Source organism: Pleurodeles waltl, chromosome 6 (genome assembly GCF_031143425.1).
Source record: "Pleurodeles waltl isolate 20211129_DDA chromosome 6, aPleWal1.hap1.20221129, whole genome shotgun sequence".
Classification (NCBI taxonomy): domain Eukaryota; kingdom Metazoa; phylum Chordata; class Amphibia; order Caudata; family Salamandridae; genus Pleurodeles; species Pleurodeles waltl.
This window is the reverse complement of record NC_090445.1, coordinates 1517390958-1517407614: the sequence shown is the minus strand read 5'-3', so window position 1 is coordinate 1517407614 and position 16657 is coordinate 1517390958. Positions and strand designations below refer to the sequence as shown.

The 16657-nt window shown below is 39.7% G+C and overlaps 1 protein-coding gene across 2 annotated transcripts in view; it reads left to right on the top strand.

Annotated features, from left to right (window-relative positions):
• The window catches only part of VWA1 (von Willebrand factor A domain containing 1), a 285476-nt gene that overhangs the window by 176956 nt on the left and 91863 nt on the right, over positions 1-16657 (top strand). Inside the window, exons 5-6 of one of the 2 annotated variants that reach the window (XM_069241052.1) lie at positions 2968-3246; positions 10586-10864. In XM_069241052.1, coding sequence (XP_069097153.1) covers positions 2968-3246; positions 10586-10864 — 558 coding nt within the window. The remainder of the gene's footprint in view (positions 1-2967; positions 3247-10585; positions 10865-16657) is intronic. The other variant, XM_069241053.1, reaches the window with a different exon arrangement.

Sequence of the window (16657 nt, the reverse complement as noted above, 5' to 3'; positions counted from 1 at the left end):
GCTTTTGGTAGTTCCACCATTTATGGCTCAGCCTGCGCTGCACCTTATTCTCTGACTGAGTCAGACAGGCGGCTGAGGGGTGGTAGGCTTCCTGCATTCTACGCCTGCGGACAGTCACTACTGGCCTTAATAGGGAGGACCTCTCCTTCACCACTGTGGAAGCTCCTTCCAGGGCACAAACAGTACAGCCCACGCTCACATGCATTCGCTAATTTGCTTATGTCCAAACCCACCCCATGGTCATGAAAAATCAAGAGCTCATGATTGCTGCACTTCAGTGATCGAGTACATTACTGCTGCAAGCACAACTCCTGATATAACAGTTATATCAAAGTTTTAGTATGAACCACTGAAATGTTATGATTCAGCAGCATTTTCTGTCCAATCAGACGATTTAAGCAACCCAAAAAATTGCTAACGCAAATGGATCAAACGTTGCAAAGAATACTTCATATGAATGCCGTTCCTGATACTATGCAAACATTAACTGGTATCCTTAGATGTGCAGACCACTATATTCAGCTATTCAGTGGGAGTGCATGACACACGTATTATCTAGCTCATAGTTTATCGCTGGACTGTTATTCTTTATTTCTTCAGTAGCACAATCCAGCCTATTTTACAATACTTCAAACGCGGCAGAAAGATCCATAATCTTTCATGAAAATGTACTGTTTCACAGTTGATGTAACTTCAGATTTCGCACAATAGTCTTGACACAATGGTTATTGTTAGAGAGCAGTCTGAATTTAGAAGAACCCCAGACATTTTGCTTCTTTGTATGTCCTACATGTTTAAATACTTCCTGCGGGTCCACTTAAATGTTAGGTATGTAATGTGCATACTGTTCTGCGAGTCTGGGCTTCAAAAGGCAGATCTGAGAACACAGCTGGCATATGCAGAATAAATGAAGTGCACCTTGTATTACAAGCTGTGTATACATGTTGGCTTGTGCACTACTGAAGGCAGAAGTGTGCATGTATTCTAGATTTAGTTTTACTCGAATGGAATGGGAGTTTCTTTGCTTCTATTTGAGACCAGAGCTTTGGTTGATAGGTAACATTTTGATATTTATCTTTTGAAAGTGTGTATATTTTTTTATTAAACAATCTTCATTTTCTTGAAAACATCTGATCCATTCTGTAACTGTAATTAAGTGTATAAAAATGTCATGACACGTTGAAATCAATGCCCACGAATGTGCTACAAAAGTTTACTTTAGTCTGCTAAGATCCTACAAAATATGTATTTTCTGTGCAACAGAATTCATTAAACCATTCCATATAATTTAGCCATGCATTACCACATAACTCCATAGCTTACCTGTCGATCCTGAAGTTTTTTAATGATTAATTTTCTTAGTAGTCTATAGAATTCCCATTGGCAGTTTTAAGATTTCCAGCCAACAATGTGTTTTATTTTTCAATAAATATATTGGTTTGAATCAACTATAGCCTCTAACAATCACCTTTTCCTGAAGACTACATCTATTGATGTCTTCTTGTTATAAACTACCTGCCCTTCACTGGATGTCCTGTGCTCACTAAAGTATCAGTATTTCATATATAGCAAGAGCAGCCCTTATTACAGAGGGAACCCAGGCACTCTATGCATACTCAAACAGTGCTTCTCCTTGAATTAATTCCTGCAAACTTTATCGATAAGCAAAGAAAAATATTCTAAGCATACAATTAATGCAATGAAAACATTAATGCACTTTAGCCATAATGGTGCTTTCATTAGACCAGACAAAGTTTTGCAGTGCAGTTATCTACCGATTGCAGAGAAAGTATACAATTATCAAAATACAAATTACACTGAAGAGAACAATCAACGAATGTGCACTCTGTTCCAAAGTGAAAAAAACAAATAGAAGTGAACAGATGACACATTTTATGTTCAGGCAAAGCTTTCATTATGTGTATCACTGGCTGGAACAGTCCAATGCAGTAAGCGGAGAGTAGTGCACTGTCACTGACTCCACCAGTGAATCCTACTAAGTCGAGGTAGAAGCACCACCGCTTCGCAAGGCAATTCGATCGCCTATGGCTCTACCACTTGGTTCCAAGCACTACCGAGTGACTACATTTTACTCATCACACTTTATGGTGTCCCTTGAACATTCACACATCCTGGTATCTTGATATGATTAGGACCATGTGACTATCGTATATTCAAATGTCCCTGCTATCTCAGGGTCCTAAGGAAAACTCAACATTTCTAAATAATTGAAACGCGTCGACACCAAAGCACCCAAATTATTTGTGACCTAAAACAATTTGCCATTTTCAATTAATTATATATGTCTGTGTTTAAAAAACGCATAATTAAAGCTGTTGCCTACATAAAATTTGACATCTGTTCACTTCTATGTGTTTTTTCACATTGGACCACATTGCACAATTGATGCTTGCTCTGGTTAGTGTACTTTGTATTTTATAATTCTACATTCTCTCTGTGGGATCTATATCTAACTACACTGCAAGTGTACATTTTTCTGGTCTAATTAAACCATCCTTATGGCTAGAGTGCATTTGTGTTGTCATTACATTAATTGTATGCTTAGGGTCGTTTTCTCTGCTTATCGATAAAGGTTGTATGGATGACTTCCAGGAGAATCATTGTTTTGAGAAGACACTAAAATATCAGAGTATAGGGCTGTGAGCACCACTTAGCAGTATCACAAAAGAAAACCATTAAGTGATGAGTTCAGAGGAAAGAATTGTGTGGTGGTATGTGGTGTGCTGTTTGAACAGATGTTTGTGTTTATAATGAAGCGCTGAGGATGCTTGTGGATGGATTAACTCAAGTGAGAAGAAGGAATACTGACAGACAACAAATGATTCTGGCAACACACTTCACTCCGTCTATACATGCACTTCGAAAGAGCTGGCATCAAAAGAGCTTCTCGAGAAGAGAGGGCAGTAGCTAAAATATTCTTATAAATGTATTTGTTCACTTTTTCAGAAGTGGTCTGGACAGAGGATCTGAAAGTGTTGGATGTCACTCCCACTAGTTTCCGACTAACATGGCCAATTCTGCTATCCATCAATACTGGAAATTACGTGGTGGAATATGCACCTGTATCTGAGCCTCATCGAAAGGTGAGAATGAATGTGCCTGGGGACCAGAGTGGAGTGGTGGTGAAGAACCTGGCACCAGGCACTAGATACAAAGTCACCGTCACCCCGGAGTCCAGGGACCAGTACATCCAACCTCAAACAGTGCAGGTCACTACCTTGAAAGGTAATCATCCAGTACTTCTGGAGTGTCCAATCGAATTAAAGTTATATAGTAAAAAAAATGGATCACAGAAGAGGGATATTAACTTCCCCAAAAAGAGATTTTGTCAGTATTTTGTCTGTTTTCTGTTATCTTTGTGGATTGCAAACCATCATAATTAGAATGCCTCTATTTCCCAGCAAATATGGATGAAGAATTGTACTTCTTATGCATGAAAATGATGGAGGTTTCATTCCCACATGGAGAGGTATGACCACATAATTTCAAGAGGCAGGCCACGGCCCAGGAGTGGCATTTAGTTGGCACCTTTGGCTGCAAAACATGTTTACACTCTTTTGAGATGGAGGAACCTGAGATGGCACAGGGGTAATTATTTATTGTCTTCTTTAGGAAAAAAATTCTTCTTTTTTGATTGAGAAAGAAGATATTCATAACAAATTCATTATAGAATAAATTTTGACCCACTTAAATTGCAATACAAAAATCAAGAGAAAACATAACATTCTTTTCTTTTTTTCTCTCCAATGTGTCCACTCTTCTGACTTCTATCCATGTTCCTCACTTTTCCACATCTTTCTTACCTTTCCTTTCCCTTTTGTCTTCTTCTTTTTCACTTCTCTCACCTTCCTTTTTATTTCTTCTAAGCAATGTTCAAAAGTCATCAGTTTCTTTATTATTAAACATGTGAGAATAGTACTTCTCATATTCTCCATGGACTCATTGAGATATATGCAGCTCCCTGACATTGGTAGCATTTGAATTTGTTTATTTAACTTCTTACCATATTTTGTTGCCACGCATGACTTCCAGTGTTTGGTTAATAATGGTACTATACTGCAATCTGATTCATATATCACTTACTACCCCTGACAAGACATTAAAGTGTCCAAGTGACCAACATTTCCCTCAATAATACCTCTTGGTGGCATGGCAATGGGTTCAGTGTTCATGGGGGTAAACCAAACATTGTACTTCCCACAATTGGATCTATATTTATCTGTCATAACATTTCTAGGCACACAACAGTTGCTTACCAATAGCATTGAGACAAGCCGAACACATAAGTACACAGTCTCCTTTGTTTTAAATCTTGCTTTAAATGTCTTGGATAATGGTCAGCTATTCGTGGTTTGAACCTCTTCAATTTCACTGGTTTATAGTATAATTGTCACATTAACCAATTTTGCATTCTTCATAAATTTGAACAACTAAAATAATACATTATTTGATTCAAGTTGTCACAGTCCTTGAGTGTGATTCTAATGTGCGCAGCTTTTTCCTCCAGTCTTATTCTTCCCTGCCTCTCAACTTGAATTTCATGAATTAGGTCATGTTAAACCTATGAAAATCTGAGAAGATATCTCTTTTCAACAACTCGCTGACGGGCACAAGCATGCACACTGAACATTGACAATAGAGGCAGTACAGGCTTGCCTTCCACACAGAAAAAGTGAAGCCTGGTTCTTGGTTGTGAAATACACAATTTGAAAAGAAATTGATCTCCATCTTGTTCGTTATGTTTAGTCATCTGGTCGCTTAGCATGAAATGTCTTCCAATCTATTCTCAGTATTCACTTGTGACTGTCAGAACATGGGGTGAATTCTGCTCAAATCATATAGTGGGATGAAAAGAGAACACAAGCTGATCTCATGATGACATCATTCTAATACCACTGTCACATCAGTAAGATACAAGTCTGAAAATCTTCTTGACTAAACAAAATATAATTTTTGCTGGAACAAACAGCCCATCCATTTACACAATTGTCTGGCTTCTCTCTAATATGATTCACCCTTCATCCTCAGTGCTACCTTCAACCTTTCTTCTAAAAAAGAATGAATAAGTAAGCAGGCTATGCATGGACCTCCAACACTTTACAGACAAAACAATAAATACCATACTGTGCCTTTTACTTAAGAGTTAATAAAGTTAATTATGCTCAATGTTAAAACAAATATGGTAAAAGGACAAGCCTATGGTGCTTGTTACTTAATTTGAGTACACAAATTGCAAAGATTTTTGGGTTTCTACCATTTGTACAAGAGGTTTGTGTTTTTCTCAGATAGCAGCATTATTAATCCCAGCTGTTGAAAACGATTATAAAATATAACTGGTCTGCTAGTTTACAGAGAACGTTTGATTTGTTTCTTGATTCAAACTGGCCTTATTTGATGAGGCAGAGACTTAAGATTTAGCTATAAGAATAGTTCTATAATATCAACAAGAGAATCTAGAGTTACTGTATCCATTGGCATGTCACTCCAGACAATGTACTCCCCCAGAAGTAACTTACACAACTTACAAATAGGATTTGTTAATCATTAAAGGTGCCTTCACAACCTAGGGAAGCTGTTAGAAATGAGAATTATATGTAAATTATGTGTGTAAATCACAGTATAATTAAGTCATTTAAACTCTAGATTGCATTATTTAGTAGGAAAACAGGCAGGGGAAGGCCTCTTTGGTTTTACTGGTTGTTGGAAATGGCCTTTCTACATGTCACCCCCAAACTTTTTTGCCTTCCTCCTTCTCTTTTTCTGACCTCATTTTTGCTGGCTTTAGGACTCTGGACACTTTACCACTGCTAACCAGTGCTAAAGTGCATGTGCTCTCTCCTAAAAACATGCTAACATTGGCTCGTACCTAATTGGAATATTTAATTTACTTGTAAGTCCCTAGTAAAGTGCAGTACATGTTCCCAGGGCTTGTAAATTAAATGCTACTAGCGGACCTGCAGCACTGATTGTGTCACCCATATAAGTAGCCCCTTAACCATATCCCAGGCCTGCCATTGCAAGGCCTGTGTGTGCGGTTTCACTACCACTTCGACATGGCATTTAAAAGTACTTGCCAAGCCTTAAACTCCACTTTTTCTACATATACGTCACCCTATGGTAGGCCGTAGGTAACCCAGAGGGCAGGGTGCTATGTAGATATAAAGCAGGGTATGTACATGTCTGTTTTATATGTCCTGGTAGTGAAAAACACCTACATTAGTTTTCCACTACTGTGAGGCCTGCTCCTTTCATAGGCTAACATTATGGCTACACTCATATACTGTTTGAGTGGTAGGTTCTGATCAGAGAGGGGTAAACAGGTCATGTTTAGTATGGCCAGAATGGTAATAGAAAATCCTGCTTATTTGTAAAGTTGGATTTTTTATTACTATTTTAGAAATGCCACTTTTAGAAAGTGAGCATTTCTCTGCACTTAAAATCCATTTGTGCCTTACAGCCTATTTCCAATCCACCTCTGAGTGGGACGGGTTGACAGCTTCCTTGTGCATTTCACCCAGAAAACCACAAACACAGGGTACTCAGTCACACCTGCACTCATCTGCATACTGAATGGGTCTCCCTGGGCTGGAAGGGTGGAGGGCCTGACACTTACATTTCAAAGGCTAGTGTTCTGCCCTCCCACAATGGACTGCCAAACCCCCTACTGGGACCCTGGCAGACAGACCTGTACTGAAAGGCTTTAGAGGCCTTAACTAGTTGAATGGATTTCCTAAACAGGACTTTATTGGAATATGAAAACTGGGAGACATGGAACCGCCCCGGAAGAATATTGTTAGACCGAGAGATTATGATACCAACAGCTAAGAGGGAGTCTCAATCAAGATAATTCAAGATCTTAGGTGATGTGGAAATAATGGTCACCAGACGTGACATACCCAGGGTGAGGGGCACTTGGATACTCCCTTGTTTGATGCTTCATATGACAATTTGGACTGTTGTATGATTGCGGTAAAGGTTGTTTACACCAGAAAACGGTGGCCCAGGAAGTCTGCCATGATTTGGGGCCTTGGGTAGCTATCATGTTAGAGATTAATGAGCCCAGGCCAAATGTGACCTATGAGGCACTTTTCTAGTTGACGTATGCCTTATGACTTTCAAGTCTCCAAATGCAATATATTGTCTCGGCTCCTTTTGCCTATGATGATTCCCAGGTTGAGGACTGAAGCATTTCTTGAATCATAACTTAGTTATTGACTGACTACTGATAATATGTTTAAAAAAATAATAATAATAACTATTAATAAACAAGATGCAATGTACACCAAAAATTGGAATTCGAGCATCAGGAGTCCAAGTTCAAACACTCCTCAAGATAAGTGGCTTGATGGTTGCCACCATTAGGTCTCTCCAACATTTTGGCTCCCTGATTCCCCCCTTTGTGGCCCAGCCCACGTGATGTTTCTAGGTCCCGATCCTTTTGCTTTCTAGAACCCTGCGTCTGTCTCACTTACACCAGTCACCTGGGATGACCTTCATTCCACAAGCTTAAAAGAGCCCAAAGAAATCACAAGGTCATCACAATGTCCTTCTCTCACATAGGCGGTCTCACGCACTCATGCTTGTGTTTCAGTTCAGGTATTAATATGACAGTCCATCTTCTGTGTTGATGTTCACACAACAGCACCTTCAATCCATATTGACTTTGGTCTATGATAGTCACCCATCTGCCAAAAGATATATGTAAGCTGTAGACCAAAACTGTCTTTATGTGCAGCATTTCTGTTCGAGATATTATAGCTGCTAAATCAACAGATAGGTGTGGAATGGTTTCCTTCCACGTGTTATCATTTTCAAAGCAATTAGCTCCTTTCCAGCTCCAAGGCATTGTATCATCAGAAGTGGTGGTTCTCATGGGTGATTTAGCAGCATCTACTCTTGAATATAGCATGGTAGGATTAATTGGGAAATAATTAATTTCCTCTATTTGGATTAACTGTTTACTGATGTAGCATCTCACAAAGATCTGCTTTTGGTAGTTCCACCATTTATGGCTCAGCCTGCGCTGCACCTTATTCTCTGACTGAGTCAGACAGGCGGCTGAGGGGTGGTAGGCTTCCTGCATTCTACGCCTGCGGACAGTCACTACTGGCCTTAATAGGGAGGACCTCTCCTTCACCACTGTGGAAGCTCCTTCCAGGGCACAAACAGTACAGCCCACGCTCACATGCATTCGCTAATTTGCTTATGTCCAAACCCACCCCATGGTCATGAAAAATCAAGAGCTCATGATTGCTGCACTTCAGTGATCGAGTACATTACTGCTGCAAGCACAACTCCTGATATAACAGTTATATCAAAGTTTTAGTATGAACCACTGAAATGTTGTGATTCAGCAGCATTTTCTGTCCAATCAGACGATTTCAGCAACAAAAACAATTGCTAAAGCAAATGGATCAAACGTAGCAAATAATACTTCATATGAATGCCGTTCCTGATACTATGCAAACATTAACTGGTATCCTTAGATGTGCAGACAACTATATTCAGCTATTCAGTGGGAGTGCATGACACACGTATTATCTAGCTCATAATTTATCACTGGACTGTTATTCTTTTTTCTTCAGTAGAAAGCGCAATCCAGCCTATTTTACAATACTTCAAACGCGGCAGAAAGATCCATAATCTTTCATGAAAATGTGCTGTTTCACAGTTGATGTAACTTCAGATTTCGCACAATAGTCTTGACACAATGGTATTGTAAGAGAGCAGTCTGAATTTAGAAGAACCCCAGACATTTTGCTTCTTTTGTATGTCCTACATGTTTAGATACTTCCCGCGGGTCCACTTACATGTTAAGTATGTAATGTGCATACTGTTCTGCGAGTCTGGGTTTCAAAAGGCAGATCTGAGAACGCATCTGGCACATGCAGAATAAATGAAGTGCACCTTGTATTACAAGCTGTGTATACATGTTGGCCTGTGCACTGCTGAAGGCAGAAGTGTGCATGTATACTAGATTTAGTTTTACTCGAATGGAATGGGAGTTTCTTTGCTTCTATTTGAGACCAGGGCTTTGATTGATGTTAGGTAACATTTTGTTATATGTCTTTTGAAAGTGTGTATAGTTTTTTATTAAACAATCTCCATTTTCTTGAAACATCTGATCCATTCTGTAACAGTAATTAAGTGTATAAAAATGTCATGACACGTTGAAATCAATGCCCACGAATGTGCTACAAAAGTTTACTTTAGTCTGCTAAGATCCTACAAAATATGCATTTTCTGTGCAACAGAATTCAGTAAACCATGCCATATAATTTAGCCATGCATTACCACATAACTCCAGGTTACCTGTCGATCCTGAAGTTTTTTAATGATACATTTTCTTAGTAGTCTAGAGAATGCTCACTGTCAGTTTTAAGATTTCAAGCCATCAATTTGTTTTATTTTTTCAATAAATATATCGGTTTGAATCCATTATAGTCTGTTACAGAGGGAACCCGGGCATTCTATCAAACAGTGCTTCTCCTTGAATTAATTCCTGCAAACTTTATCGATAAGCAAAGAAAAATATTCTAAGCATACAATTAATGCAATGAAAACATTAATGCACTTTAGCCATAATGGTGCTTTCATTAGACCAGACAAACGTTTGCAGTGCAGTTATCTACCGATTGCAGAGAAAGTATACAATTATCAAAATACAAATTACACTGAAGAGAACAATCAACGAATGTGCACTCTGTTCCAAAGTGAAAAAAACAAATAGAAGTGAACAGACGACACATTTTATGTTCAGGCAAAGCTTTCATTATGTGTATCACTGGCTGGAACAGTCCAATGCAGTAAGCGGTGAGTAGTTAACTGTCACTGACTCCACCAGTGAATCCTACTAAGTCGAGGTAGAAGCACCACCGCTTCGCAAGGCAATTCGATCGCCTATGGCTCTACCACTTGGTTCCAAGCACTACCGAGTCACTACATTTTACTTATCACACTTTATGGTGTTGCTTGAACATTCACACATCCTGGTATCTTGATATGATTAGGACCATGTGACTATCCTATATTCAAATGTCCCTGCTATCTCAGGGTCCTAAGGAAAACTCAACATTTCTAAAGAATTGAAAAGCGGTCGATACCAAAGCACGCCAATTATTGGTGACCTAAAACAATTTGCCATCATTATTTGTATGCTTAGGCTAGCTTTCTTTGCTTATCGATAAAGGTTGTATGGATGACTTCCAGGAGAATCATTGTTTTGAGAACACACTAAAATATCAGAGTATAGGGGTGTGAGCACCACTTAGCAGTATCACAAAAGAAAACCACTAAGTGATGTGTACAGAGGAGAGAACTGTGTGGTGGTATGTGGTGTTCTGATTTGAACAGATGTTTGTATTTATAATGAAGCGCTGAGGATGCTTCTGCATGGATTAACTCAAGTTAGAAGAAGGAATACTGACAGACAACAAATGATTCTGGCAACACACTTTACTCCGTCTATACATGCACTTCGAAAGAGCTGGCATCAAGAGAGCTTCTCGAGAAGAGAGGGCAGTAGCTAAAATATTCTTAGAAATGTATTTGTTCACTTTTTCAGAAGTGATCTGGAGAGAGGATCTGAAAGTGTTGGATGTCACTCCCACTAGTTTCCGACTGACATGGCCAATTCTGCTATCCATCAATACTGGATATTACGTGGTGGAATATGCACCTGTATCTGAGCCTCATCGAACGGTGAGAATGAATGTGCCTGGGGACCAGACTGGAGTGGTGGTGAAGGACCTGACATCAGGCACTAGATACAAAGTCACCGTCACTCCGGAGTCCAGGGACCAGTACATCCAACCTCAAACAGTGCAGGTCACCACCTTGAAAGGTAATCATCCAGTACTTTTGCAGTGTCCAATCGAATCAAAGTTATATTGTAAAGGAAATGGATCACAGAAGGGGAACATTAACTTCCCCAAAAAGAGATTTTGTCAGTATTTTGTCTGTTTTCAGTTATCTTTGTGGATTGCAAACCTTCATAATTAGAATGCCTCTGTTTCCCAACAAATATGGATGAAGAGCTGTACTTATCATGCATGAAAATGATGGAAGTTTAATTCCACATAGAGAGGTATGACCACTTAAATTCAAGAGGCAGGCCATGGCCCAGGAGTGGCATTTAGTTGGCATCTTTGGCTGCAAAACATGTTTACACTCTTTTGAGATGGAGGAACCTGAGATGGCACAGGGGTAATTATTTAATGTCTCCTTTAGGAAAAGATTTCTTCTTTCTTTGAGTGAGAAAGAAGATATTCATACCAAATTCATCATAGAATACATTTTTGTCCTACTTAACTTGCAATAAAACAATCAAGAGAAAAAAATAACCACATTCTTTTCTGTTTTTCTCTCCAATGTTTCCACTCTTCTGACTTCTATCCCTGTTCCTCAATTTTCCACATCTTTCTTACCTTTCCTTTCCTTTTTGTCTTCTTCTTTTTCACTTCTCTCACCTTCATTTTTCTTTCTTCTAAGCAATGTGCAAAAGTCATCAGTTTCTTTAATATTAAACATGTGAGAATAGTACTTCTCATATTCCCAATGGACTCATTGAGATATGTGCATTTCCCTGACACTGGTAGCATTTGAATTAGTTTATTTAACTTCTTGCCCTATTTTGTTGCCATGCATGACTTCCAATGTTGAGTTAATAATGGTACTATACTGCAATCTGATTCATATATCACTTAATAACCCTGACAAGACATTAAAGTGTCCAAGTGACCAACATTCCCATCAATAATACCTCTTGGTGGCATGGCAATGGGTTCAGTATTCGTGGGGGTAAACCAAACATTGCACTTCCCACAATTGGATCAATATTTATCTGTCATAAAGTTGCTAGGCACACAAAAGTTGCTTACCAATAGCATTGAGACAAGCCCAACACATAAGTACACAATCTTCATTGTTCTAAATCTTGCTTTAAATGTCTTGGATAAAGGTCAGCTATTTGTGGTTTGAACCTCTTCAGTTTCACTGGTTTATAGTATAGTTGTCACATTAACTAATTTTGCATTCTTCATAAATTCAAACGACTAAAAAAATACATTGTTTGATTCAAGTTGTCACAGTCCTTGATTGTGATTCAAATGTGCGCAGTGTTTTCCTCACAGTCTTATTCTTCCCTGCCTCTCAACTTGAATTTCATGAATTAGGTCATGTTAAACCCATGAAAATCTGAGAAGATATCTCCATACAACAATGCGCTGACAGGCACAAGCATGCACACTGAACAGCAGTACAGGCTTGTCTTCCACACAGAAAAAGTGCAGCCCGGTTCTTGATTGTTAAATGCACAATTTGAAAAGAAATTGATCTCCATCTTTACATTACACCTTGTACATTATGTTAAGTCATCTGGTCGCTTAGCATTAAATACCTTCCGATCTATTCCCATTATTCACCTGTGACTGTAAGAACATGGGGTGAATTCTGCTCAATTCATATAGTGGGATGAGAAGAGAACACAAGCTGATCTCATGATGGCATTATTCTAATATCACTGTCACATCAGTAAGATACAAGTCTGAAATTCTTCTTGACTAAACAAAATATCATTTTTGCTGGAACAAACAGCCCATCCGTTTACACAATTGTCTGTTTTCTCTCTAACAATGATTTGCCCTTCATCCTCAGTGCTACCTTCAACCTTTCTTCTAAAAAAGAATGAAAAAGAAATTAGTCTATGCACGGACCTCCAACACTTAGCAGCCAAAACAACAAATACCATAATGTGCCTTTTATTTAAGAGTTAATAAAGTTAATTATGCTCAATGTTAAAACAAATAGGGTAAAAGGTACAAGCATATACGGTGCTTGTTACTTAATTTGAGTACACAAATTGCAAAGATTTTTGGGTTTCTACAACTTTTACAAGAGGTTTGTGTTTTTCTGAGATAGCAGCAGTAGTAATCCCAGCTGTTGAAGAAGAGTATAAAATATAAATGGTCTGCTAGTTTACAAAGAACGTTTGATTTGTTTCTTGATTCAAACTGCCTTATTTGATGGAGGCAGAGACTTGAGATTTAGCTATAAAAATAGTTCAATAATATTAACAAACAAATCTAGAGTTACTGTGTCCATTGGCATGACACTCCAGACAATATACTCCCCCAGAAGTAAATTACACAATTTACAAATACGATTTGTTAATCATTAAAGGTGCCTTCACAATCTAGGGAAGTTGTTACAAATGAGAATTATTTGTAAATTATGTGTGCAAATCACACTATAATTAAGTCATTTAAACTGTAGATTGTATTAATTAGTAGGAACGCAGGCAGGGGAAGATCTCTTCGGTTTTACTGGCTGTTGGAAATGGCCTTTCTGCATGTCACCCCCAAATTGTTTGCCTTCCTCGTTCTCTTTTTCTGACCTCATTTGTGCTGGCTTTGGGACTCTGGACACTTTACCACTGCTAACCAGTTCTAAAGTGCATGTGCTCTCTCCCTTAAAACATGGTAACATTGGCTCATACACAATTGGCATATTTAATTACCTTGTAAGTCCCTAGTAAAGTGCCCTGCATGTGCCCAGGGCCTGTACATTAAATGCTACTAGTGGGCCTGCAGCACTGATTGTGTCACCCACATAAGTAGCCTCTTAACCATGTCTCAGGCCTGCCATTGCAAGGCCTGTGTGTGCAGTTTCACTGCCCCTTCGACTTGTCATTTAAAAGTACTTACCAAGCCTTAAACTCCCCTTTTTCTACATATAAGTCACCCCTAAGGTAGGCCCTAGGTACCCCAGAGGGCAGAATGCTGTGTAGATAAAAGGCAGGACATTTACATTTGTGTTTTATATGTCCTGGTAGGGGAAAACTCATACATTCGTTTTCCACTACTGTGAGTCCTGCTTCTTTCATAGGCTAACATTAGGGCTACCCTCATGTACTGTGTGAGCGGCAGAGTCTGACCAGAAAGGGGTAAACATGTTATATTTAGTATGGCCAGAATGGTAATAGAACATCCTGCTTATTGGTGAGGTTGGATTTTATATTACTATTTTAGAAATGCCACTTTTAGAAAGTGAGCATTTCTCTGCGCTGAAAATCCATCTGTGCCTTACAGCCTGTCTCCAATCCACGTCTGGGTTGGGCTGGCTGACAGCTCCCGTGTGAATTTCACCCAGACAACCACAAACACAGGATACTCAGTCACACCTGCACTCATCTGCATTCTGAATGGGTCTTCTTGGGCTGGAAGGGTGAAGGGCCTGACACTTACATTTCAAAGGCTAGTGGCCTGCCCTCACACAATGGACTGCCAAACCCCCTACTGGGAACCTGGCAGACACACCTGTACTGAAAGGGGATCTTGTGCACTTCAAAACCAGTCTTTGAAGTCTCCCCTCTCCAAAGGCATTTTTGGATATATAAACTGGGTCCCTGACCCCAACAAATCAGACACTTCCTGGAACAGCTACTTCTGGACCAGATCCTGCAACCTGTCAAGAGGAGCTGCCCGGCTGCCAAAAGAACTCACCTGGACTGCTTTGCTGTGAAGGACTGCTGCCTTGCTGTTGCCCTGCTCCCTTGCTTGCCTCTGACTTTGCTGAGAAGTGCTCTCCAAGGGCTTGGATTGGGCTTGCCTCCTGTTCCTGAAGTCTCAGGGCCAAAAAGACTTGCTCTCTTCAAGGAAACTCCTTGTGTGGCACAAATCAACCCTTAGCCTGCCAGAAACGATGCACAGCCTGCCCTGCGATGAGAAAATCGCTGCATCGATGAACTGGAATGACGCAGACTGGCTCCCCGAATGAAGATGGATGCAGTGCTTGCCTTGCGACTGGAACTTCGACGGTCAGCTGAGCTGGAATGTTGCAGCCCTACTTCCTGAGTGAAGAATCGATGCAGCGCCTGCCGTGCGACAGAAACTCTGACGCATTGCCCACCGGATCAAAGCAGCGCCTGTGACTGTGTCCCATACGCCCAGTATTTCCACACATCGTCCCTGGGCATCAAAAGACCCCGCATCACAGTGAGGATCCATGACTGCACGCCGGAAATCGAGGCAAAGCCCTTGCAGCGTGGGAAGATACAACACATCATCTGTGCTGCGTTGTGGAATCCGACACACACCTTCCTTTCTCCATGCAGCTCCTCCTCTGCGGTCTCCGTGCGTGTAATTTTGACACAAACCAGGTACTTTGTGCACACATGAGAGAATTGCTGATTTTTAAAGACTGAAGACCCTTGTTAACATTGCAAAAGTGATATTTCAACTTGTGCTTATCAACTCTTGATCACTTTGACCTTAATTTAATCAGATAAATATCCTATATTTTTCTAAACCTGTGTGGTGTATTTTTGTGGTGTTTTCACTGGGTTATTGCATGATTTATTGCACAAATACTTTGCACATTGCCTTCTAAGTGAAGCCTGACTGCTCAGTGCCAAGCTACCAAAGGGTGAGTACAGGATAATTTGGATTGTGTGTGACTTACAATGATTAGGACTGTGGTCCCTACTTGGACAAGGGTGTATACCTCTGCCAACTAGAGACCCCATTTCTAACACTGGTGCACTTAACTGTGTATGTCAAAAGAGTATGGTGGATGTAATGGCCCAAGCATAAGCGCAAAAGTCTAAACCTCGTGTATTTTTTGATCAAGTCATTTCACTACATAATTTGATGGCAGAGTTCCAATGAGAGAGGAAAAATACCTGTTACACTCTTTCTTAACAAACCTTGTACTGAACTGATGTGGATCAAGAGTGTTTCCTATTAAAGCACATTATGTACCACAAGTCCAACAGTTAGAGTTTTAAGATGGTGACATAATTTGCCCACCTTGGGACACTGAGAAGACACCAATACACGTTGGTGTCTTACCCGGTTTGTTTCGTGTTATGAATGAATGATGTTGAATACTTTGTGCATTGTCCACCATGCAACTCGAACAAAGGCGTTGCCAAAGACAGTTACCAACCGAATAATTGCACATGGATATGCAGTTTGCATCACATATTTATGCCCATATTTATACTTTTTCTGCACCGCATTTGCATCATTTTTTGACATAAAAGCAGCGCAAACTTACAAAATACAATTATATTTTGTAAGTTTACGCCACTTTCGTGTCAAAAAAATATGCAAATGTGGTGCAAAAAAGTATAAATATGTGCCTTAATGTCTTCAGAGGGCTGCGGTGGAACCTGGGTAACAGCTGACATAGTCCTTCAAATGGGTCATTTTGTGGCACACTACAAACTACCCACTGCCGTGGTAGATACTTTAGAAAAGAAGCTTTCAGAGTGCATGGTCTTCCCACTATGCTGAGGATGGATAGAAGTGTTATAGCAAAACTGTAGCCCTGTAACTCGTGTAAACTAGGACATGTTTGATACACAAAAAAGAGGTACCATTATGGATATACTTAAGAATATCTAATTAGCTAAAGGAGGTCTGACTTAAAACTGTCTCCCAGAAAAGGATTCTGACGTAGTCCACACATGTTGGATTGTTATTGCTGGATGAAGTATTATGCACGTACTTTTCAGTTAATTTTAGCCTTAGACCTTCATTACAATCGCCCATTCATTTCTGATCCCTGCGTAAACTCCTGTTTGCACTGGAATCTGAATTACATGTTGTGCTGCAGTTATTCTATTATCCACAAT